This window comes from Dicentrarchus labrax, unplaced genomic scaffold (genome assembly GCF_905237075.1).
Source record: "Dicentrarchus labrax unplaced genomic scaffold, dlabrax2021, whole genome shotgun sequence".
Classification (NCBI taxonomy): Eukaryota; Metazoa; Chordata; class Actinopteri; family Moronidae; genus Dicentrarchus; species Dicentrarchus labrax.
This window is the reverse complement of record NW_026136703.1, coordinates 10,452,794-10,477,230: the sequence shown is the minus strand read 5'-3', so window position 1 is coordinate 10,477,230 and position 24,437 is coordinate 10,452,794. Positions and strand designations below refer to the sequence as shown.

Genomic DNA, 24,437 nt, shown 5'->3' with positions numbered 1-24,437 from the left:
GAGTGGGAGAGTGGGGGAGCGGGGGGAGAGAGAGAGAACACTTCCTGGAGGTTCTTTCTTCCTCTCTGCAATCATCAATGGCATTCTCCCCCTGACCCACTCCTCTCTCAGACAAACAAAAGACCCCGCATTCCAGTGTAGCCTGACCGGCCAACCAGCCAGCCATCCAGCCACAGTTGAACCACATCGCTCTCCTCAACTGGACCAAAGTCTCACCATGGGGGTGGGCTTGAGTTGTGCTGTAGATGTCAGTCTGAGGATGCTTATAATGCATCCTAAAAGTAATCTTAAAACCTTTTAAAATACGGCTCTTCCATTTTTAACTTCTTTTAAGCTGCTTTGTGTTGGAAATAATCTGCATTGTGTATTGTTTATCAGCTTGCTCTCGCTCTTATTTCTCCAAGGAAATATCCTCGATGTTGTGAGCACAATTTTAAACACTTTTTTCACAAATGAAAAGCTTTGGATCTTCAAAAGAATTTAAAATAAAGTTTTGTGAGTTTGAATAATGTTTGGCTACACAGTATGTGGTTATAATGACTGACAGTCAGTGGTTTAATCTTCAACAAGATAGCTTTTATATATATTTTATTTTTTAGTCATAGTTTAGTTAAATAAAATAAGTATCCCTCTGTATTTGTCCTTGGTTTTGGTTTTGTCTTTTATACTCTTTTTCACAATGCCATACTGTATGGTACTGCTTTGTACTCATACAGTTGCACACCCCATTTATGCTTCATATTTGAACTGTTGGACTCAACTAAATAACACTGTATTTGACATTAGACTCCACTGTACAGTCTGTATAATTTGTATACTTATTTATTGTTATTTTTATGTAAGTGTACCTCCTCCTTCTGTTTGTATTCTCCTGTTTAATGTTTTTATTTCTCTTTTATTAATTCTAAAAGGGTCTAAAAGCATAGAAGATAGCAGATTGTAAAGATTTGTATATGTAAATAAAATTGAATTATCTTGACTGTTAAACTTAGAGGACAACAAGCTGGGAAATCTTTGAAACAATTCAACAAACTCTCTGTGCATCCAACATTAAATCCTTGTTTCTGTAGGCAAAGCTGCATAACAGGTGGATAATACATCCTGGAAAATAATGTGACAGTTGAAGCAACATTGCACTGCAGTTGCCGGGAGATACTGTATTGGTCAGACCCCCCACCACTTCCTCCCTATTACGGCCCTCCTGCCCTTCTGTGTCTAATTGTTGCTACCACATGTTATCTATTCTCCTTCAACAGCCCATTAAGTTCTGTTCTCTTCTGTTTGTTATATTCTGAACAGACCCTGCAAGCAGACAAAAAAAGAGATCAGGACAGGAAAGACATTATTAACTCACTTTGACTCTTTGATCTTGTTACTTTTGCTTTGAACCTGCAAAACAACAGGGTAGGCATTCCCATCACTGGACCAGAGACAGCGAGAAGGAGGAGGTGGAGGTGGAGGTGGAGGAAGAGGGCACCACTGAATAACAACAGCAGAAAATATGGGATACCCTCACTCTGCTCTGTTTGTATGACAGGAACAGCTTGGCAAGGCTGACACATAGTAGCAGTGAGGAACACATTACAGTGTAAGTGACAAAGAGGGGAAATGACAACAGAGGAGGCTGAGAGAAAGAGGGCAGAGGCCGATAAGTTTTTCATCACGGAGGGAACACTGGCAGCTGTCCCTGCTATCCTGTTCTTGAAACATCATTTTTCAATTGTTGCACAACCTTTCAAAATCATTGTCTTGCATTTTTATATCATACATATTTCACCACACTCGTAGCAAAGCTGCTAAAGAAGACTATGCTGTGCAAAAAAAAAAGATACAGTACACTGTGAAAAGATCACAAATATAACTGAAAGGTTATAGGAATATAATAGAAATGTCATTGAAACATTTAATGTGAAGGACAGACATTGAAAAATATATTAGACACTTGGGCCAAGTAGACCAAGTCATCTAAGGGATGCATTTTAAACCGAGGATGCCTGACTTCTTTTAAGTCTGACTGAGCTGGCCTGTCTGTACTTGTCCTAAACTGGTTTAACTCCTCCGTCTCCAGCAAGTTTTTAAATGACTGTCTAAATAAGAAAATGATCTGGTATAACAAGCAGGTTTATAATCTGATGTAACCTCACAGAAAAATATTAATGCTTTTACATTTCCCTTCTGTAGGTTCATCAGGACACATACGTTCTGTCATAGCTGTCGTATCGATGTTGTATAACTTTATCTTGCTGCAATACCAGTTGATACACCTAGTGGCGTTTAGGACATATTAAGCATGTGACCTCCTTCTTGATCCTGGAAATAATGATAAAACAATGCCAGCTTAAGCTCAACTTACTAACCCTTAGCCTTTAACTGTATCATAGTCTTCCTCAGTGGAATGAAGTTTGCTTATTTATCACAGAGATGGATCATGCAGGTTCAGTAGAAGTGATGAAGACTTGTTTACATCTCAGCCAAGATGGAACTGATGTGCTAAAGTGCCCAAAAAAAGATACTAGTTATAAAACTGTATGTAGTAGGATTTACCAGTGGCCTCAAAGTAAGAAATCTTAAATGTTATGTTTGATTCAGAACTTCACTTCATGGCTTACGTGGCCTTTTATTGGAAATGTCAATGGCCATTTCCTCACGGCAACTCAGAGGGAAAAAATCAGCAGACTTGAGTGCTGTAATGTTCTCCAATCAGGTGTCTCCAAAATAATCCAAAAAAAACTACAGGAAGCCTGCAGCTTGAGTGCTGACAAGCAGCAGAATCACAACTATGTCTGCACTGCTTACAATGGTTACCTGTTACTTTTTTCAAGTTGATTTTAATATAAGTGTATTAGATTATACAGCGCTACATGTTTTAAATGCTTTTAAGCACCAGGTCGTGCGGGAACAAAGACAAAAACTTTTGCTCCTGGCTCTCTGAAGCCGTCTTTTGCCTGCCTTTTGTATGGAATGATTTACTTTTTATTTTGTTATTTTCATGGTTTTATCCTTTACTTTGAGTTTTAATCTTTTATTTTTATGATTTTTGGTTTTGTTTTGTTTAGATTTTTCCTCTTAACAAACAAAAGGTGTTTAGCCACTTGAATGTGAAGGTAAATACTTATAATTGGTTACACAAATTTGAAGGCAGGAGATGTAAAAATGACATTATGCCTCCACAATGCACATTCACCAAACAATGGCCACGGTATGACCTTCTTTCTTGCTGATATATCTTTTACGTTTTGGAAATCCCCCTTTCTACACTCTTCTGTGGTGGTGATATGTTTATTTATGTGTTTATTTAAATGTACAGAATTTTATTTAACATTTAAAGTGAACTCTGTATATTTTAGTACAGTTTTGAGTTGCAACTTTGCTGCTTGGAATGGTTACATTGCACTCTTAAATTACATTTTACATTTTAAATGATCATCATGACATTTGATCATTTTAAGGGGTAGGCCTATTAAACGACTGTTTACAGCCTAGACCAGAAATGATTTGTCGTATAATCAAATAGTGGATTCATTTAAATATCAACTTAAAGCCAAAAGCTCCTCAAACCTGAATATTTACTTGTCTTCTAGTAAATAGTAAACTGCATATTATAAAATGCAAAATATAAATTGCAACTTTGGCCCTGGAAAATTGTGATGAGCATTTTTTAAATGTTTTCACTATTTTCTTACATTTCAGAGACCAATTAATGAAGAAAGTAATCTGCACATTAATTGATAATAAAAATAATTATAAGCTACAGAACTACTATATCACATTGTGAAGAATCTGACAAAGCAATCTAGTCACTACTTTATCTCATGTGATTGTTCCAGGAAGTGAAAAACAGAGATAGCCCTTATTGTACAGCCTGAGGATCCTCTGTAGGTCCCGGGGCCTCATTTTTGGAAACCACCGGCACACATAAAACAACGCAGAATAAGAGTTCAACAAGGCCATGCAGCCCTTAATAAGCCTCTATAGCAACACTGCAGGATTTTTTCAATGGGACGGCTGACAGCGTATCCCTCCTATGAGAGTGGCTCATAAACAGGCTCGGCTCTAGGACCCGGGAGAGCAGGCTGCCACAGAGGCATTGCAGACAGCGCGTTTGGGAGGTGTAGTGGAAGAAAGGCAAAGAAACGGAGTAAATGAGAGCACTTTTGTCCAGATTGTTGAAGGACTCATCAACTTAATATACCGCCGAAACAGCTCACTATAATGAGACGGACACATTGTTGAATTCCTGTCCAGGTAAATGTCCGCGTTTCCTTCGCATGGTTAACTACAAGAGGTCGACAGCTAGACAGGGTAGGTCCCCATTGTACTTACATGGGATGCGGTTATTCTCACCCAAGCTGCCCTGCTAGGCCCCATATCCTTTCTATCGCTAAATGCAAACCTGAAATGAGGTACTTTCCTGACTTCACTTCGCCGTGGAAGTTATTTAGCTGCGAAGAGCTAATAAACGTCCTGTCGTAGATTACAACGCGTTGTTGTTGTTGTTTGTTTGGTTTTTTTTTGTTTTTTCCCCCACAAACAACAGCGACTCTCTCTTCAGATGTTAACCATTCATATTTTTTATCTTTATTTTTATTTTGTTTTGACAATGACCACTTTTGAGACAGCACCTCGAGCCAAAATATGTGCAGTCATGTTACTTTAAACGGTTCACCTCCACGAGAAAGTTGTTTTTGCTTGTACTTTATGGCCCAGCAGGCAAATGAAAACAAATGAGCTCAACGAGAGAGCCGCTCATTCATTGTTATGGACTTACCACTGCGTTTGTTTACTTGTTTGACTGAGACATTTATTGCCAGACAATAATTTTACGTTTAGTCGTTAGCCTTGCTAGCTTGTTGCTGCTCTGCTATGTAGCACAGTTGCATCCACATTTAATGATGCAGTGGGTACATCTTTGTTGTGACTCGACCCTGTGGTGGCTCTCAAAATGGGGCCTACGAGCCTTTGTAGGTCCAAAGTTTGGACACCAGGGAGGTCATAAAGAAAAGGTATAATAGAGTTATTTTCTCATTTTCCTCCCCCTGTAATCAGTACAGTTGCTAAGTGTATGTGTGTAACTGTTTTACTGTCCTCACTCATCCCACCTACAATGATGATAGTTAGGCTTTTATTTAACTAAATTATTGTTAACTACAGGAACTTTGTGAAGAAGGTTTATTGTTGAAGGGTCTGTGATGTGTAAAGACTTGGTGGGAGTTAAAATGAAAAGGTTTGTCAGCCGCACATCTGAGCAGCACAGGTTTTACAGGACAATGCAAAGCTTCAATGTACTTTACTGATGTTACTGTCTGTTTGTCTCTACTTCCCATGGCTTACACATGCATGTGCAGTCTGGAAAGAGGACATTGTCCCTGGGCATGTTGTACCCGTAGCGCCTTTAGTGTCAAAAAGTTTTTATCAGTCATGAGACTACGTCTGTCCAGTGTGTGTACGCAGGGAGACTTGGCATGTGACCCGGGGAAGACGCAACAAGCTGGCGAAATGATGCAGCCAGTGACTGCTTGGCTCTCCCTGTTCTATTTAGAAAATACCAGTCACCTCCCACCCAATCCCTTCGCAGCCCCTTTGACGCAAATGTGCCACCAGTTGCATGCAGAATCTGAGGAATGTTGTTTGAAATTGTTGTCCCTGTACACAGGCAGACTTATTGTGCCTGCCCCAACCCCCCCCCCAGCCTAAGCCACAGGAGTTTACATGTATTATCACTGGGGAGGATACGCTGCTAATGATGGTAGCCCACCGTCAGCATCACATGACGGTACTCTTCTCGGTCTGCGTCACAAAACTGAGAACACCGCAGCCTAAAATACTTGTTTCATTCATCTTGTTTACTAGTTGCACACGCTAACCAAAAGGTAATTTGATTTGCAACAAACCAAAGAGACTCTGAGGTCCTCTGTGTGTTATCCAGTTCCCCTTTTAAGGACAGAATGAGTGTGTTGTGCTTGGTATATATTTGAGTCCAACTTTGTGATCTATCCTTAATTTAGTTCCTGGCTTGTCTGAACAGCATGAGAATGAATACATTAACATATAGGGGTTAGCGTCCATGTCATTACAAGATTAAAGCACTGGGTCTACTTAGCTGTGAAGGTTACAGTAGCTGTGGTTTGGTATTCAGCTGCACCTACCCACAATATTCTTATCATTAGTGATGTGTTGTCAGGGAACTTGAAAGAGGAACTTGGCACTGTGTAGTAGATCACACTAGCACTGGTTCCATTGTGGCATTTGAACACAGACCAAGTGTAGCTTCAGAGACTGTTTTCCAGCAACAGGTGAGCATATTTGATATTCGCATTTCGTTTAATCGTTTCAAATATTTGGGTGTAATGTTCTGTCTTTGTAACTGTAAACCAGCTGCTGACTCTCTTGTTTACCCAAGCAGCAGCAGAAAATAGAGCAAAAACAGACTTGTATCTATCGATCTGAGATAAAGGAAGTTAGTGTGGTGATGTCGGCCTGATTTTCTGCTTCCTGCCATAAACACATGGTACTGTCCTCTGTGTCCCAGTGTCGGGCTCAGTGTGTGGCATCTTTGCTGCATGACACTGATTTTCATTGAATGGGTGGCCCCCTGAGCTGGAGCCAGAAAGATGAATGATTGAAAGCTCCGCTGACAGCAGGGCAGGCAGGCAGGCAGGCAGGCAGGCAGGCAGGCAGGCAGGCAGGCAGGCAGGCAGGCAGGCAGGCAGTGGCCTAGAGGCCTGAGGACCATGTGACTGACTGTCAGGGTACTGGGTTCATTCAGTGGCTGCTGGCTGCAGCGCTGGCAGCAGCCCAGCTTTTCCACACAGGCCGCAGTAGCAACAGGTCGCTCCCATTAAAACAGCAGCACTCTGTTGTGGCTCCAGAGCCGGTCTTGTGCATGTGTTGCTTTCTTGGCTGTGGTGTGTGCGCTCAAGTTTGTTTGTGTGATGTATCCCAATGTGTATATAATGTGTGCGTGCCTGTGTCACACAGAGTACACACTAAGATGCTGAAGGGATCCAACGGTTTGTGTGATCCCTAGTTTGAATAGCACTCAGTGTGCTTTTTCAAATCCCTCTCCAAGATCCTTCCAACATCGACTGTGTGACATAAGCACCACAACCCCAAGCAATAAACAAAAACACTGAGCAAAAATAAACTGCGCTTTCATAAACTCACTTCTGCTCATTGATGGGTGTGAGCAGAATGGCAGTAAAAGGCGTGTTGATCGCACATTCACTGACAGATGTATTTGAGCCTGGGGCTGTACTGATATGACTCGTAGTCTGTCAATAGTCACATCCACTTCCTGTTGTTGTCCCCACCAGTAAGCTGGATGGGGCCACTCAAACAGAGCTCTCTTTTGATGGCCTTACTCTGATAGAGCAGCAGCAGGCAAATTGATTTTAGTCGACGGTCAGAGATTGCCTGGTGCAATTTGTGTGAACAAGCATTGGCAATTGATTATTCTTTTGCTTCTGCCCTGCATTCAAAGATATCTTTTATATCACAAAGAAGCACTGAATGAATCAAAAGGTCAAATGTTTTTGTTGTGATAGCCTGCAGGTTTTTTTTAGTATGTGCCATTGATAAATAGCCAATAAGCCTTTGATGGAATTCAAACCCTTTTTGATCAGATGACTGTCGGTAAGACTTTTTGCTTTAACTACGTATATTTAGTTTTTATGCAACAATTTACTGACGCACTATGTAAATGTGACCGCAGTTTGTTTAATTTCTGTTTCATGTGTGAATAGGTTGTTGTTCTGTAAACATGACGCTGGCAGTTTGGCGTAATGCTTCCGCCACAGGTCAGGTGTGAATAAAAACAGTAACACCCACAGATACAGTTCACACACGTTATCTGTGTTCTGTTTACCCTTGCAGTAAACAATGTGCCTTCACTTCACAACATATTTATTTTGTTAACAAAAACAATCTCACCCTGAGGCTCATTTTAGTTGCTCTCCTGAAACTTTCAATCATATCACATGATCTTCATCAGCAGATGGGGTTTGCCTAGTTGTCATGGAGTTGTGGTGAAAAAAACTTTTTTCTGTAGCCACTGAATATTTTGATCAGGTGGTGTAAAGTCAACATGATAATTTTACAGTAAATAAAACAGTCTCATCTCAAAGTCCATTTAGTAGCAGTTTTGGGGCTTTTGATCATCCCACATGATCTCCAGCACAATATTTATCATTCATGTATTTAGTATATATTTATTTTGTGTGAAGCAAATAATTTGTGGTTGGATTAAAGGGGCTTTCAGATTTATGAAAAGAATAAAATTTTTTTGCATTCCTGCTTTAGTATAAAAGTGTAACAAAATAATATAAATGAATAAATTTGAAGTAATAGGAGCTGTGAAAATGTACCTGGTCATTCCTGCAGTCTTCGTGTTTTTTCTGTGATAAAAGTTCAGAATGGTCATAAATAATGTAATATAGTGAATTTAATTATCAGTGTCTAATATTGTTTCAAAGAAATTGTGATAGTACTTTCCACGTTCAAGTTTAACTTCACTGTGGTATGCATTGGAGCACCCGAGGGAAGGCTCTGTTCAGAACATAGAGATTGAAAAATAACTTTGTGTTCAGGCCCTTTAAGTTCATCATCCAGTCCAGTCCATGTTTTAGTCAATAATAGTCCCTGCCATCCCCCCTCAGAAACTCACATTCTACACAATGCTCAACACAAACAAAAACATAATGCTCATCAAACCGCTTAACAAAACCCCTCAAATGTTTAACTCTGTTGCTACCTACTAACAGTATGAAAAACTAGCAAAATGACACATCATGATGCATAGGATAAACAAATAAGATCCAAAATATACTGCTGGCTAAACCATTACGATAAGCAGCCATGCAACTGCAAAATCATTTTCAAAATTCTTTGTTCTGGTCATGTGCAGAAAAAAACCCAGGAATGGTTGTGCCGTGTGTGTGAACAGCATGGAATTTTCCAATACGGGGAGACTTCGTTGTGAATGCCAAAAACCACGGCCTTACACAGATATTTGAACCTTGCAATGTTGCAGGTTCCACATGTGAAAGGGACTGAACTGTGGTTTTAGCATATCCTCCACTAACTGGGCCATAAAGCTCAAATCCACTGCCTCTCTTCTACAATGTTGACCTGAGGGTTAATATTCAGACAAGTGGAAAAAAATCTTCCACCTCAATATGGGGCTAATTTTTACTCTTTTCCAACTAATAGGTAACCACCATTGAGAAGGCGGCTGTAAACCCCAGGACCCCGTCTCCAGGCTCCTGCACAGGGCTGAGTGAAGGAAACTTGGGAAACAAAGCTGTGTCTCTCCCTGTGGGAAACCTGGATCCTCCACCCTGCCCACCAACATGACCAATGTGGTGATTGTCAAGGAGGGATGGCTGCATAAAAGAGGTAAATGCATAGATAACGTTTTTACTACATAGTTTGATCCGTAATGAGTTTAATGTGTGATTGTTTGGAATGTAACTGCACTTTGCTGTGCTTGAAACCAAAGTGAAATAAGACAAATACTGTATGCAACTCATTATTTATGTGCTATGGTTTCTCCTTTTGTTTATTTTTTACAATTCAGTCAAGATGTAGTATAGTCATCACCTCATGTACTGGAAACCCCAACTGTGTAAACTTGTGAGTTGACCATGCTGGCCAAGAACACAAAATATGCAAAGACCCTAAAATATAAATATTTTTTAGTAAGATGCATTATATAGTAGTATTATGATGACTTTGCACAACATCATTACATCTGTTCACTAAAGTAGTCCCACCTGCATTATAACTGCACATATATTTACATTCACCTAGTAACTTCAAACAACAAAAAAAATATGGGATACAGAAATTAAAAAGAAAATAAATACACATACAGAAAAACCGAAGATACATTCATATCAAATTTAAGTTTGAATTTTTTTTAAATTTAATTTAGAAATTAATAACTCTATCTGAACCTAACCTCTTTACTCCCCGCCTCCCTCCCGTCCATCCGTTTGACCCCCACCCACCCCTCCCCAGCGACCTGATCTCTTAATTATTTTATGCTATCAACTTATAATTGGATCTCATATAATCATTATTTAGTTGTTTTTTTAAATACATTTTTCTTCTCTTAAATATCAGGAGATAAAGAAAGAGAAAAATAATAAATAAAATACATATACATATGCATTTTGGCTTATATATACACATGCACGTGCACTCATTGGTGCATAAATGGAGTACGCCCTAAAAATGTAAAATTTTACAATAATTGTAGAAATATTTAACAAATCCACATTACCTTCATTCCTGGGGTTCTTGGATTACTTGTGAGTTTACTGTAGTACACTATTGACAGATTTGTTTTTTAAATCCGTAAACCGAATGACATGTGCAAGGTGATTGATCACCGGGTAACCGTATTTAAACAGGCTGTATGCCAGGTCTAATGTAAAGAGCAATCCAGCTGCAGAGTCCCCAGTGGGCCCCATTTAGCTGCTCTGACAGCGCTGTGTGGCGTGGCGTGGCTCTGTGTCGGGCGTGAGTCCTGTTGTTTGGACGAAGAGGCATTCCTCACATACCTGCTGGCTTTGAGCAGCTTTATGTGTGCATACTAACTCTGCCTTCAAACTGCGGCTGCTTCACGGAGCCCACTCCACCACCACCGCCTCCACCACCACCAGGGGCTAAATAGGATAAGGAACTTCTCCAAAACCAATGAAGACTCCCGGGCCCAGTGCCAAGGAACCAGGCTTTTACTGGAAACAGGGAAACCAAGACTCGCACTCAGGGGATAAGGTGATGGGAGCAGGTCACTAGGAGAGTTGCTGGGACTCTAGGGGGAACAGTGTGCCGCTGTGGTGTGCTAGCCCGCACTCCCCCTCCTCAAGGCTTGGGCTAAGAGCATAACAGGCTGCTGTTTTAGGAAAGGGTCAGTCTGGTTCGGCTCAGTTGGTCTCAGGCAGACACGCCCTGGTCCTTCCAGTGAGTGAAAGGATAAAATGTTGGGTGCTATTAGTATTTCGTTAGCAGTATGGACCAATGCTACAAGGTTAAGTAGTTGACAAAAATATAGAGTTTTATCTAATCCACAATCTTGCATTTCCTTCAACTGTTCATAAAAGCCTGTAAAGCAAAATTCATATTATCAGTTAGAGTTCTGTCGTGTGTCAGAGGCTTTCGATGCAAACTGTATTATTGTGTTTCACTTTAGGAAAAAATGAGAACAGGAACATACTTTCTTTGGAAGGGAACATGTAAAATAGTATTTGTTAGGCACGACAGTCAAGAGTTTGACATGTCATTCAGTCTGAGTTGTATTCTCACAGTTATTTTGGGGGTTTGTTTCACTTTCTATGTATTATTGGTGCCACATAATTGGCACACGTCCTTTTTTCAACACCTTTGCCAGCACTGATAAGAACAGAAGATTCTGAGAGCCAGTGTAAAATATAACTTTAAGAGTAGTCAAATAGTGACTGGTAGAAAAACATTCAAAGTAGTGTGGCAGTAGTGTACACACACACAGTTCTAGCAGTGACACCCTTCTAGTTGTGACACACACTCATACATACACACACACACTAAACAAACAACCCTTCAGGAATAGTGAGTTGGCATGCTGTCGCAGCCCAGCAGCTGTGCCCTGTGAAATGTCACCCAGAGCCTCTGTGTTTTGATTGGAGGGCGTCCACCTGCCTCCTTGACAGGAAGGCTTTTAGTGTCGCGTCACTGTCATACAGTCTTTGCCCCAGAGCGACTGCACAGAAGGTGAACCTGCAGTAGCCCTGTCTTGCTGTCCATCACCTCAGCCAGGTAGCCCCCACTCAACCACTATCATCTCATGTTGCACCTTGAGAGGAGCTTTTTTGTGTGGTGGCGCCACCCAAGTGACTCACATCTCCATGTGGGCGTAATAATAAATGGCTTATACCGCTTCCAAGTGTGTTCACCATGCTCATTACTCCCATGTGTGCACTCAAAACACCAATTTAATGTTTTACAAAAGATAGCCCTCCATATTTCCATCAACATTTTGTGTGTGTTCCATGGACTAGCACCAAACTAGTTTGCATGGAACTTATCAAAAGCAGGTACAGTTAAAATGTGCCTTTGTCCTCCAGCAATGCCCATTTAATGGTGTTACATGATGAATGTATTTCATGGTGGGCCAGTCACAGGCACAGAGCGCAGCAGCTCTGGCACGTCAGCTGAACACATCCATGCCACTCACTCTCGCGCTTTGATTCCTATCTGATTAGTCATGTTTAGCATGCACATGCAAATTGTGTGCAGGCTCAGGAAAGAAAGTAGAGCAAGCATTGTGCCTTAGTACCCTGTAAACCCTCCAGTAGAGCTAATCTGTCATTAGAGCTGCTGATTCTCAGCCTTGGAGTGCTCCGTACATTTGTTCCAGACAGGCTGCGCTCAGTGAAATGATCTCATTCTGAAGGACACACCTTCATACTTTCTCCTTAAGCCTTGTGCTGCAGTAATGTGTCTGGATTGTGGACACTGCCTGAGATGTGTTGTTGTGACTGTTATCTTGTTTGTCTGTTTTGGAAGGACAGTTTTGGAATGCAAGACAAAGCAGCCGAGTAGGACGGGGGGTAGTGTGTGCGTATGTCTGGACATGCATATGCAAATTTGTAAGTGTATGGACAGTGTGAAGCATATTTATTCAGAAGTTACACTGCCAGCAGGACATTACCCAGTGCCCTTATGCACCGACCACATCGCAAGTACAGGCTTGCAAAAACACTGTAACTTTGTTGTTACTATCATAACCAGTTGTTATGCATCCCCAAATGATACTTCCCTTTTTGATCCTTCAGAGTGCACCCACACACTTTGAATGTGCCTACGGCCTCTAGTGGCCACAGAGACCGAGCAGCATGTTATTTCTTTTTGCAAGTGTGTTTTTCCAAAGTTTCCATCAAAGCCAGAGCATCATCAGACATCAAAGAGGCAGATTGTGGGTTCCCTAGTTTCCTGGGAAGTGCTGCGGCCAAGAACCCAGTGAAGCTCAACAGAGCAGCGCTCGCTTGTCCTCCCCTCTTCCCTGGCCCTTGTTTGTTTGACTCATTTGCTCCCTGACAAGTATAAAGAGCCGGCCCCTTCGTTAGGCTAACGAAGACCGCAACAACTGTTGGATTTGGGTAACACGCTCAGCTGGCTCCGACTCATGAGAGAAGGGGTGGGGTGAGGGAGGGAGGGAGGGAGGGACGGAGGGAAAGCAGAGGGCACACCAGTAGAGATAGCGAGGGAAAGATGAAGGGGCAAGCGGAGCGAGAGAGACAGAAGTTGAGCAGCGTCTTTGTGATGTTCCCAGAACATTGCTCAGTGACCCAGGCGGCCTCAGGAGAGTGGATGGATGTTATGTGCGACATGCCACAGAGACCCTCTCGTGGTTTGGTTTGGAACTCATCAGCTGATTGGCTCCTTTGCTGGTCATGCGGCTGAAGGACACCCATGAGCTGCTCCTCCAAGCGAGACCTTGTTGGTGGTCCAGGAAAGTGCATGAGACACCGAGTGGGAACGAGGGGGTGGGGGTTGGGGGGGATGGTGGTAGGGAGAGGAGAAAAGCATGCATGGTTTTCTGAAACCCCAGACACAGTACTCAGTGTAGATGAAACTATTTTATTTTTCATTCAATATCTGTGCCTTGTGCATCTGGTGAACAGGTCTCCAATAATTCAGCCACTATTTTCCACATTTGTATTCGTTTTCTGTCTGTATTAGTGATCTCAGTAAGGGAATGTTGTGTTCCCTGCACAGTCAAATGCTCTTCAAAGGAGCAGGCCCACCTGATTAAGAATGTCTCATGATGCTGCAATGCTGACTGTCTCAGGACTTCAGGACTTTGACTGGCTGCCAGCTCTGCTGCTGGGCTCGCCCAGGCTCCTACACGTCCACTCATTATGGCTTTCATGGGCCACACTGCTGCAGCACACACACAAACACACATTAGGTACTGCAGAACTGTTGCAAAAGCTCACCCAGTTTGCTAATATTTTCACATATATTGTGAGGTTTTTACACATAATAAAGACGTCTTAAGTGCATATAAAATTACTAAATGCTGTAAAGTGGATCCCAGAATTATTTAGTTTATCTTTAAGCTTGCGAACAATATGTCATGGTAATAAAGCTACTTTAATCAGAAACAAAGTTATGCTTAATTTTAGTAATGAGATAACATTATGTATACAGTCCTTAAGTTTTTTATAATTTTATATATATATATAAATTAAACCTATTGTGCATCTTGTTTTGTTTTCCAAATTAAAGACTAAATTTCTGTCTGCGGCACATTTTTTTTTTTTACTGATAAATGGCCACTAAACATTAGATAGCTGATGTTCAAGTATTCAAAAAGTTACAAATTATACAACTCCTGAAACTCCAATTCAGCCAATCAGCAATTTGCCAGCAGCAGTGGAATGATTTAGATCATTTATATAGTAATTCTCAGTTCTTTAAAAGTTGTCATTAAAAGATATAATTAAAGAACAAGATATTTAATGTTCTTTTTGTGTGTGGGAATCAAGAAATAAAGGGATTTGTGGAGGGAAAACCAGAGGATGTAATTCTGTGATGATGGGTAATTAGTATTTTGACTGACACTAATTGATGTAGTGTGTATTACTTAAAAAAAAAAACTTTTTGCAAATAAGTTTACAACAAATCACTCCAACTTTGGCGATTAAATACTCAGACACTACCCAGTTGATCACCAGCAGTGGAAGTTGGAGTGCCAGGCCGATCTGGGAATGGAGCCCCTGTAGGCAGGGTCCAGCAGCAGAGGGTGTCACACCGGGAAGCCAGAGCTCTGGCCGGGTGTCTGGCCGTCAGCGCGGACCCCCTGCCCTGGGTAATGGGAAGCAGTCTTCCTGTTAAATGTGGTGGAGAGAAGTAAATTACTGGGGTGCAGCTGTCGGCAGGCAGACTGGCTGGCATGGTGGGGGGAACCATGAGGCTGAGGGAGGTGGCACCTCCACCGCTCGCCTCCTTTCACGGCAAGCCCGCTGTGTGCTTACTTTGCTGTGCAGAGTCCGCCTGCTCGCCACAACTGTGGTGCTCGGCAGCGCTCTCCGTCTCTGTTACTCTTCTTCCCTTTTGCTCTCTGTCGTTTCCTCTTGTTCTCTTCCATTCTTACTCCCGCATTCTTCCTCTTCTCCTTGTCTCTATTAACTCCCCTCTTTCCTCTCTGCCTGCCCCCACCAGCTCACCTCCTTCCCCCTGCCTTGGTCCTCCCCCACTTCCAGTGCACACTCCTCACCCACAGCCCCACCACCCTGTTGCTAGGATAATGACCCTGCTGACAACTCAGACCCATGGCGGAAGCGGCTATGGACCAGCGAAAAGCTCCCAGTCTCCGACATCAATCACATCACTGGCACCTCTCTCCAGTTTAGGGAGGGTAGGGGAGACAGGGAGAGATGAAGGGGATGCTAAGCTGTCTACACACTAAGAGTTGACTGTATGCTCAGATATGTGTTACATCCTCCACATCAGCTTATTCTATTACTCAGAACATATTTTACAAGTTACTCATGGGCCATACAAACAGTTTTATCATACTTTGAGAAGGAAATGTGCAACAGCCGGAGACTACCTGTCTGCAGAAAAAATGAATCCTTTGGGGTTTACTCCTTGCTCGTTTGAGGGCGTTAGTTCTAACACTGGTCATTGAGAGTTCATTGGCACTAATTTGCTCTAAATAATGTGTGTTTATTTGTTTGCCATGCAGTAACCCAGTTAACTAATCCATGGACTGCTTGTTTACCCGGGAGAGGGGGCAAATCTCAGCCCCAGTGTGGCAGGGGGGAACTTCCCACAGTGTCTCTATGGTAATCAGCAGGTGTCACTCACCACGGAGAAGAAGTGAGGGCTTTCTTACAAGCGTGAGAAAGAGGGGCAGCCTCCATTGCACCCCCCCACCCCCCCTTGCGTTTTTTTTTCCTGTTGGGGTAGCAGCGGCAACCGCAGTGACAGGGAGAAAGAGAGGGATAAGGGGAAGAGACAGAGAGGGCTACATTGGAGGCCAGGGTGGCCCTTCCCCACAACCTGTTGATGCTTCTGCCAAAGCCCTGGCAATGGAGTCCCCCATCCAGCTGCATGGGAGAGAGAGGGACCAACAAAAGAGGTTTGGAGAGGAGGGGGATGTCAGGAAGATATAAAGAGAAGGGGAATAAAAATGAAGGAGCCCAAATTCCTGGACAGTTCATGATGGCATGTGAACCTGGTGCTGCCTTATATGGTCACAGCAAGAGCGGCAAATGGGTAAATGGGTGTCCGGGCAGCACGAGAAGCCCAGCTCAGAGCTCTGTGGCTCAGAGCAGGGAATGGTGTTGGGCGGAGTTTGTGGTTGCTGGGGCTCAGTGGTGACCCCTGCATCAGGGAGCCCCCTCTCCTCTGGAGCGGGCGGCCCGTGGCTCATTGAGATGCAGGGCACAGGGTGGCAGGCCGCAGCTGCAGCCTACAGGCAGAACCCGGCAGAAAAGGGCCGAAGGGATGGCGGGGGTGGCTGAGGAAAAACCAACAAAAGGCGCAGCCCGCTCCCTCCTCCTCCCTCGCTTTGGAGTTCTAATTCCCTAATCCTCAACCTCCGCCTACCCCCCCTTCTCATCCGATTCTCACCACTCAAACACACACACATGCACAGTTCATGCAGTTACCACTGGCTCCCTTCCTCTCATCCCCAAGCCATGAATGGCCAGACAGGGACAAAACCCAACAGCAGCCCCCTCAGGAAGTCCAACCACTGGGTGTGGGCACTGAGAGGCACATTTTGTCTGACCCTTTCTTGGTTCCTCTCACACTGTGTGTGTGTGTGTGTGTGTGTGTGTGTGTGTGTGTGTGTGTCTGTGTGTCTGTGTGTCTGTGTGTGTGTGTGTGTGTGTCTGTGTGTCTGTGTGTCTGTGTGTGTGTGTGTGTCTGTGTGTCTGTGTGTGTGTGTGTGTGTGTGTGTGTGTGTGTGTGTGTTCAGCCACATGTCGTGTGACTGTGTGTGTGGTTTGTCTAGTGCCAGATGACTAAGGTGGGCCTCTGTTAAATTATTGTTCTTGAAATTTTATTAAAATCCTTCATAGTTGAAAGAGACAGTGGAGAGAAAGGGATGACGTGCAAGAGAGCTGTTAGTTTGGACACATTGTTAGGGCACTGCGGCCTCTCCTTTTGGGGGCCCACAATGAATGCTGCATGATGTGTCTTATTAAAAGCCAACAAGCCACAGCAGCTGGGACCTCAGCATTCCTGCCGTTGTCACGTAGAGACGGACAGAACAGGACGCTGCGGAAACAGCCACTAACCTCTGTCACTCTCTCTCCCCCTTCTGTCTAAAGCCTTTCGACATTTTTTCCTTTTATTTATTGACCCCTCAACAAGCCTGCCTGGCTAACCCTTACTGTTAAGGCCTCTTAAGCCAAGTTGACTTGCAAATTACTTCAGTGTTGAAAACAAAGCATGAATGTATATTTTAATCCCTGCTGGTCCTTCCTTCTTGCGGGTTAAAAATTGGGTGAAACAGTAAAGTTGCACACACTCTTATGATCATTTCCTCATCTGGATTAGATTATGGTTTAAAAGATATTTAAGAGATGTCCTTGATAACGTTTTACTTTTCGTTCTAATAAGGCAAATTCTATCGGGTTACCTTTTCAGATCACAACCTAGTGAACATAGACATACACTGCTTATGATTTGGTACACATGTGCATAAGCAAACAAGACGATGCTCCACCGTGTACAGCTGTGGCCGAACCTGTTCTCTCTCACTGTGTGTGTGTGTGTGTGTGTGTGTGTGTGTGTGTGTGTGTGTGTGTGTGTGTGTGTGTGTGTGTGTGTGTGTGTGTGTGTGTGTGTGTGTGTGTGGTATAGAGGGCGTGGCGGAGGCAGGCTGGAGCTGTCCACACACACAGCCATGCAGCAGTTGGCAAATAAAGATGAATTCTGTTGTGTTTGGCAGCGGTTCTCCGTTCATTATTTTCCACTTTGCCCAGCGCGCATCCCAGACCTCAGCAGCTGCTTGTCATGTAAAGACACTCTATCAGGCCCTGACAGCTCCTCCCATGCACACATCTCGCCCCCCCCCCTTTCACAGTCCTACATATGTAGGGAACATATGTAGTGATCTGTCTCACTACCACTCTCCTCAGCACAACTCTTTGCACACTGTGTGGCTTTCTCATCCCCTCTAGTTCTCCCATCTCTCATCTGGTGTCAAATCAGTCTTCCTATTTTTCTGTCCTTCCCCTAATTTGGTTGAGTTCAGCCACATGTCTGCTGTCACACTTGACTTTTTATTAGAAAAACTTTGATTCCGGGACATAGATCGTTTAGTGGATTTCCTCACAGCAAAGTGTGTCTGCGTGTCTCGGCAGTTACAGTCAGACCTGACACTCGAAAGAGGTTTTATCTTTTCTAGGTTGTGGTCAGTCTGTCTGTTGGCCAGTTTCCTGTTTTGGAGAACAAGTTGACATCAAAAGGGTTTAGTTTACATCAGTGATGATGAACTGACTTAAAAGCAGAAGGCTCTCCTGTGTTGTTATGAGGCCCATTGTCCTTTTGTCAGCAGTCTGTGCTGCGTTTCTTACTGTACACAGGATGTATTTGGGGTTTACTCTGCAAAGCACTGAAGTCAAGTCTTATAAAATATTGAAATCAAGTGTAAGATTTAGTTAGTGAATGGAGATTAGTCTTGATTTTATTTATCTGGTCTATGTTACTGCTATAATAGGATATTATGCTGCATTTCCTCTCCAAACTGTGTTTGAGTCAACACAAAAAAAAAATTAAATACGAAAAGCACATCTGTCAGTTTCACTTTCTCATCATGTCAGTGCTTAAGAAAGGCCACAGCGTGGAAACAGAATAAAAGTAGTAGAAGGGGAAGTGGGTGTAAAATAGGAAGCTGACAAGGGTCATCTTTGTTGTTTATGCTCTGAGTGCAGACTGTTTGCGGGGGGTTACACTGCAGAGGCACACACGCGCGCGCACACAGACAACCGGATATAGCTGCTTCCACTGTTGTCATGTGACCAGGTTTGTGGTCACAGACGAGGAAGTTGCAGTGTCCTCCTGTCTAGAAAGAGCATGTACTAAGTTGAGGATGTGCATTGCAGATGTGGTGGTTACTTAATTTCTTGGTGCTGCATCTGTGTGACAGTCTAAGATGTGTGTTTGAGGGTAGAAAAAGATGATAAAAGCCTCACACTAACAATTTTGCTCTTTTTTTTTTTTTTTTTTCACAGTAGCTGTTTCATCTTAGGAGGGATTTAGACCTCGAGTGTCACATTCCTCCATGAGCTTGTTTACCTCTCTGTTTGTTTTGTGTGTCCTCGCCCCAGTCACCATGCAGACCTGTCAAAATGTCCTTAATATCACAGATGCATAACTCAAGCAAGTGAGTCTAGTGACTGAGAATAGTGAGCTGGCATTGTCATGTTCCCGACATCCATGTGACTGAAGCCCACCTCAGTGTGGGAGAATGTCTAGCTGATACACGCCATTCCATGCGCTGCTGATTGAGGGATTCCATCACATATGACCACCCATGCTACTTCTTGTTTGTGCTGTGCGTCAGTGGAGCTGGCAGGAAAAGCCTGGAGCCTTCCAAAGTGGATGTTGTAATCGGTTACACACAAATACCTGTCACTACCCACAAAGCAGTGTACACACACAAATGTATTTATACACAAGCACATACATGCGTACACGTAAACACCTGTCTCTGCCTATCTGAATCTGAATCTGAATGTTATAATGTATGAAAGGCCTGTACTTAGTCTGGAAGTTGCACATTCATGCTGCCAAACCAAAACTTTTAAACGGAAAGTTAGTCTCCACTGGTGAGACGAGCATGTATTGTGAGCCTTCATCTGGTGTCATGGTGTCAGGTAGGGGGCTCATTATGCCGTCTCTGCATCGTGCACATACTGTCCTCAATGTGGGCTGGCATGAACTACAGCTGGGGGATATGGGTCAGCCAAAACCTGACCACAGAGTGAGGCACCAGCTGGGGCCCAGCTGAGGAAAACAAGGCTCGGTACGGCGGGCTCAGGAGGTTTTCTGGCCACAGTGTGAAAGATTTAGGCAACTTGTGTTTGTGTTGAACAGGCTCTTGCTTTCACTCCCAGCTGATACTTGTATGGCTACTCTTAAATAGCACCTCTTCTGCACTTTTATGCTGAAGTAAGGACGCCTGGTTCTCTTGAAGGCCTGTGATAAATAACACTATGCATGTGATTCTCTGGAGACCAGCATGCACGTGTAGGTGACTGATGTGGAAGTTGATTGGTGAGTTTAAAACAGACAAACGACTCATCACAATAATTGGGTTGCATTGAAACATGCATAAGGGAAATCCACCAAACACATTCCTGCCGGTGTGTATTTCAATTAGGACAGCACATGTCTGACGGCTGACAAAGTCGAGCTAATTTCTAAATGAGCCATGTTTGGTGTGTAAACACTTACTCTGCAGAACACGATGAAAAATCTCCTCTTGTGCCATGATGAAAAATGTAATAACATATTGGACATCTGCTGCAGATTGAAGACTAAAGTATATTGTGCTCTGGGGCAGATGTTTCCTGTAGTGTAGTGATTGGTGCCACCACCTTGCCAGTTGCAGTAAATCAGGTGTTTTCACATTTGGGTGTTTGCTTTGAGTTTAATGGCTTGATGTTCTGCTGGAAGATAATGTACAGACAGGGTGTTTTACAAGGCTTAGTCCTGCTGTATGTGGTCAACTAGAATGTTTCTTCTTTTTAAGTGTCCTTTTCCTTTCCTCCTCATCTTTTATTATTACAAAGAAAAGCCATATGGAAAATGTCCTGTTAGAGTTTCCTGCGCATGCCATTACTTTCTAAAAACAAAAATGTCGAAAAAAAGCGGGAAGAGGAAGTTAATAATTTTGATCTGTCAAAAGTGACAAATCTTGAAAAGTGACATTCAGTCTGTGTTGCAAATTCTTGTCCTCTCTTTAAATATTTTATAAGGATGTCCACTGAACAGAGGAGACATTACTAGCTGCTGTTTGGTCTGTACTGTCTCAGACATGATCTGTTATCAGTTTCGTCAGTCAGTAGTGTGTGTTTGAAAGAGGGTAACAGAAGCTCATATTGACAGATCTCCTACCTCTCCCCTGCAGACACACACACATCCTCTCTCACCCACACGCCACACTTCTGTGTTGGAGGAAATGGGGCAATTAAGGACAGCTTGCTACAGCTCTGCATGGGGTTAATATGCAGCTCCGTAATTAAAAATAAATTACACTTTTCCTGTATAAATATTCAAGTCCCTCTCCACTGTGTGCCACTGCCTTGTTATGGTATGTAAGCTATTTTTTTCCCCCGTCTGCGCAACATCTGGCGCAACATTTCCTGAAGCATCACCGGAATAAATTGAGTTTTGTCTGCCTACGTGAGATTCATTTGTGTGATGCTAGTGTGTCTAAGTGAATGGGATGGACATGCATGGCTTGAGGTTATGGGTGTTGTCTCTAGAAAATGGGAATTGTGGAAAGTTTTATTTGAAAAATCAAATTGAGGCCTTGGCAAACATGATGTGGTGTTACAAAGAGACTGATAGGAAAGAGACAGAAGAATGGTTACAATAAACTACATTTTACATTTACAGCATCTGTACTTTAAAGGGAAGCTCCACCAATTGTTACATGTCACTGTCTTTTAGGTATTCGGCTTTTGGTGGCTCCAGACATAGCTGTAGAAAATTTTATAAATCTTCTCAAGTGATGTCATTTGAGGCAGCAAAACTACAAGTTTGAAAACGGAAAATAAATTCTTAGCCCGATCTTCATCTCTGCTTGAGACTAGCAGCTCAAGGCTACATGAGCTGCTACTAGCAGCAACACACCCAAGTTTCCTTGGGTGATGTAGGTGCTAGGTTTTGTCAAAGAAGAAGAATGCGTGATGTAAAAAAGACTGCTGCATTGATTTTGATCTGATCTTAACAGGGTTCTTAAATTTTACTCTTACTCTTTTAAGTATACAGAATATTAACTACATTTTTTGTCTAAAGTAGACTGATAATTCTTTTGAACTAAACTTTTCTTTCCCTTCTGGATGCATTCTTTAACTTAGATGCTACATTTTGACTCACCAGTTCAAGGAAATGGTAGGAGGAACATTTTGGACACTTCGGATGTTCCCTGGGAGTCTACACTGCAAGTGACTGCTGGAAAGGGGACAGACGGGTCGGGGGGGGAAGGGTCCTGACTCCTACTAAAACCACCATTTGTCTTGCAGCTGACCTACACTTAAGGAAAGACGTGACAAGATGGTCATTTTAGGGAGCACAAGTGAGCAGCATAGTAATTAGATTGCAGGAAATGGGTTGCACCGCTGGGAATTAAAACAAAAAGAGAAAGGACAACACTGTTTTGTCATTAATCATGAAACTACAATGTAAACAAAATGCTTGTGCATTGGTCAGCATTTTGAGAATGTGAAACCAGGTGAAATTTCTCAATTAAGGTTTGTGCCTGAGCAGAAACCCTGAAAATCTCTATTAGTTTAAGTTGTTTTTATTTAGTCTCAGCAATCCTTTTCAATCTCTTTCTCATACCAGGAGAATACATCAAGACCTGGAGGCCAAGGTATTTTCTCCTGAAGAGTGATGGTACATTCATTGGCTACAAAGAGCGACCGCAAGATGTTGACCAGCTGGAAACCCCCTTAAATAACTTCTCTGTCGCACGTGAGTATCTGCTTCAGACAAACCACTGCATTTTTTCCTCTCTGTTTCTTGGCAGCTTGTTTGACCCTTTTTGTTTTGTTTGCCGCTTTCTTGTTTTTACTTGCATTGTTGTAACAAATATGTTCCCATACTTGTTTTGGTTTTACATCTATCTCGCCTCTCTAGCCACCCTGAAAAGTAATTAACAGTGGAAAAAAAACCTCTTTATAAAATCATGCCCAAGTGCCAATGTGGTAAAAGTATGAAGGTGAGTCTTCTCTAATATTACGACCAAGGATCCCTTCATCATTGTATGTCACTTTAAATGATTATGGAGAAAAACATTAGCAAATTGGCAGTAGTATCATCTCAACAGCATCACTGCAAGCTTCTTTCAATAGGGGCACCGCTCCAAGGCAAAGCAAGCTCTGCCACTGAACGTGCATGCAAGATGTCTGGCTCTGACATTAATACATCGGATGTCATTCCTCTTCTCTGTATGTGTCTTCCCAAAACTCTCTGTTTTTATACTGTGACAGAAAATAACAACAACAAAAAAATGCCCAGAGCAGCTCAGCCCACTCCATCTTCACATCAGAGAAAGTTGCTGTGATAAGCTGTGCAGATGACTGAACACAGCAATTAGACAGCATACTGTTTGTTTAACTAAATGTTTCCTCTCCGACACTCTTGAGTTATCGTGGCCATTAGCTGCCTGATTTCAAGTATTTATCTGGGCTCCGCTCTGAGGCTCTATCTCCATCAGCGGTGGCTTTGGTTTTTGTCACCACTGCGACCCCACCGCAGAGGACACATGGTGCGATGCTGCTGACGGGGCTGCTGCAGCTGGATTACATATTCACCCTGATGGAGCCATGTTGGATCTCAGTGGTGGTCCACTCCCCTGTCCTCCATCTATCAGACAGAGGCCATTTTGTGTCACGTTCTGACATATTTGCTGACATGTTTCATTTGGGAACAGATGTTAATGTGAAGGAGGTGCAGATGGAAATCTCAGCTTTTTTAAATTCAGTTATTAGACTGTTGTGAGTAATTGTTTTGCAAACTGCTTACAAGACAATTATTTGGTGCAAAAGTGTGACAGTTTAAGAAATGGAGGGGAAGGATGTGATGATTTGCTTTTTATTAAATGCTTAATGAAAATAAGTAAAACTTGTCCATGCAAACATGACATGCCAAAGAATTTTTGGTTGTAGCTTCTCTTTCGCTGTTTAATATCACTGTAAATGAAATACCTTTTGGAGTCTTGGTCTGTGAAAGACGTCACCTTGGGCTCTAGGAAATTATATGAGGCATTTTTTAAAATATTTTGTGACATTTTATAGATCAATCAATTAACCTTGAAAATAATTGGAAAATTAATCAATAATGAAAATAGAAATTGCTAGTAAAAAAATCAAAACAGGAACAGGTATTCAATTGCAGGATTGCAAACTGGGCTGAATTAAATATTAGAAGTTGTATTAATTCTTATGGGTTCTGGTTTTTATTCAATACAGCATAGGCTTATTTTTAAAACCTATATTAGCAAATTCTTAGTGTTAAAGTGGCTAACAAGATCTGAGTTGTTTTCCTCCACCAAAGTGCACCTGTTCTTTTCCAAATTGGCCGACAGTGTCTGTTAGGGTGGCGATAAAGATAAATGGCTATAACTGTGGGTCTGTCTCTCCCCTCTGCTCCCCTACACATTGGCCCTTCTTGCCGCCGTCTCCCTTCCCTTTCTCCCTGGC

At 42.6% G+C, this 24,437-nt stretch overlaps 1 protein-coding gene across 3 annotated transcripts in view; it reads left to right on the top strand.

Moving 5' to 3' along the window:
• The first annotated feature begins 4,071 nt into the window (after positions 1-4,071).
• akt1 (v-akt murine thymoma viral oncogene homolog 1) overlaps positions 4,072-24,437 on the top strand; it is a 31,167-nt gene continuing 10,801 nt past the window's right edge. The window contains exons 1-3 of one of the 3 annotated variants that reach the window (XM_051386473.1): positions 4,072-4,245; positions 9,208-9,393; positions 22,579-22,707. In XM_051386473.1, coding sequence (XP_051242433.1) covers positions 9,348-9,393; positions 22,579-22,707 — 175 coding nt within the window. In that variant the 5' untranslated portion in view covers positions 4,072-4,245; positions 9,208-9,347. Of the gene's footprint in view, positions 4,303-6,230; positions 6,294-9,207; positions 9,394-22,578; positions 22,708-24,437 lie in introns of those variants that run through there. The other 2 variants (XM_051386474.1, XM_051386480.1) reach the window with 2 other exon arrangements.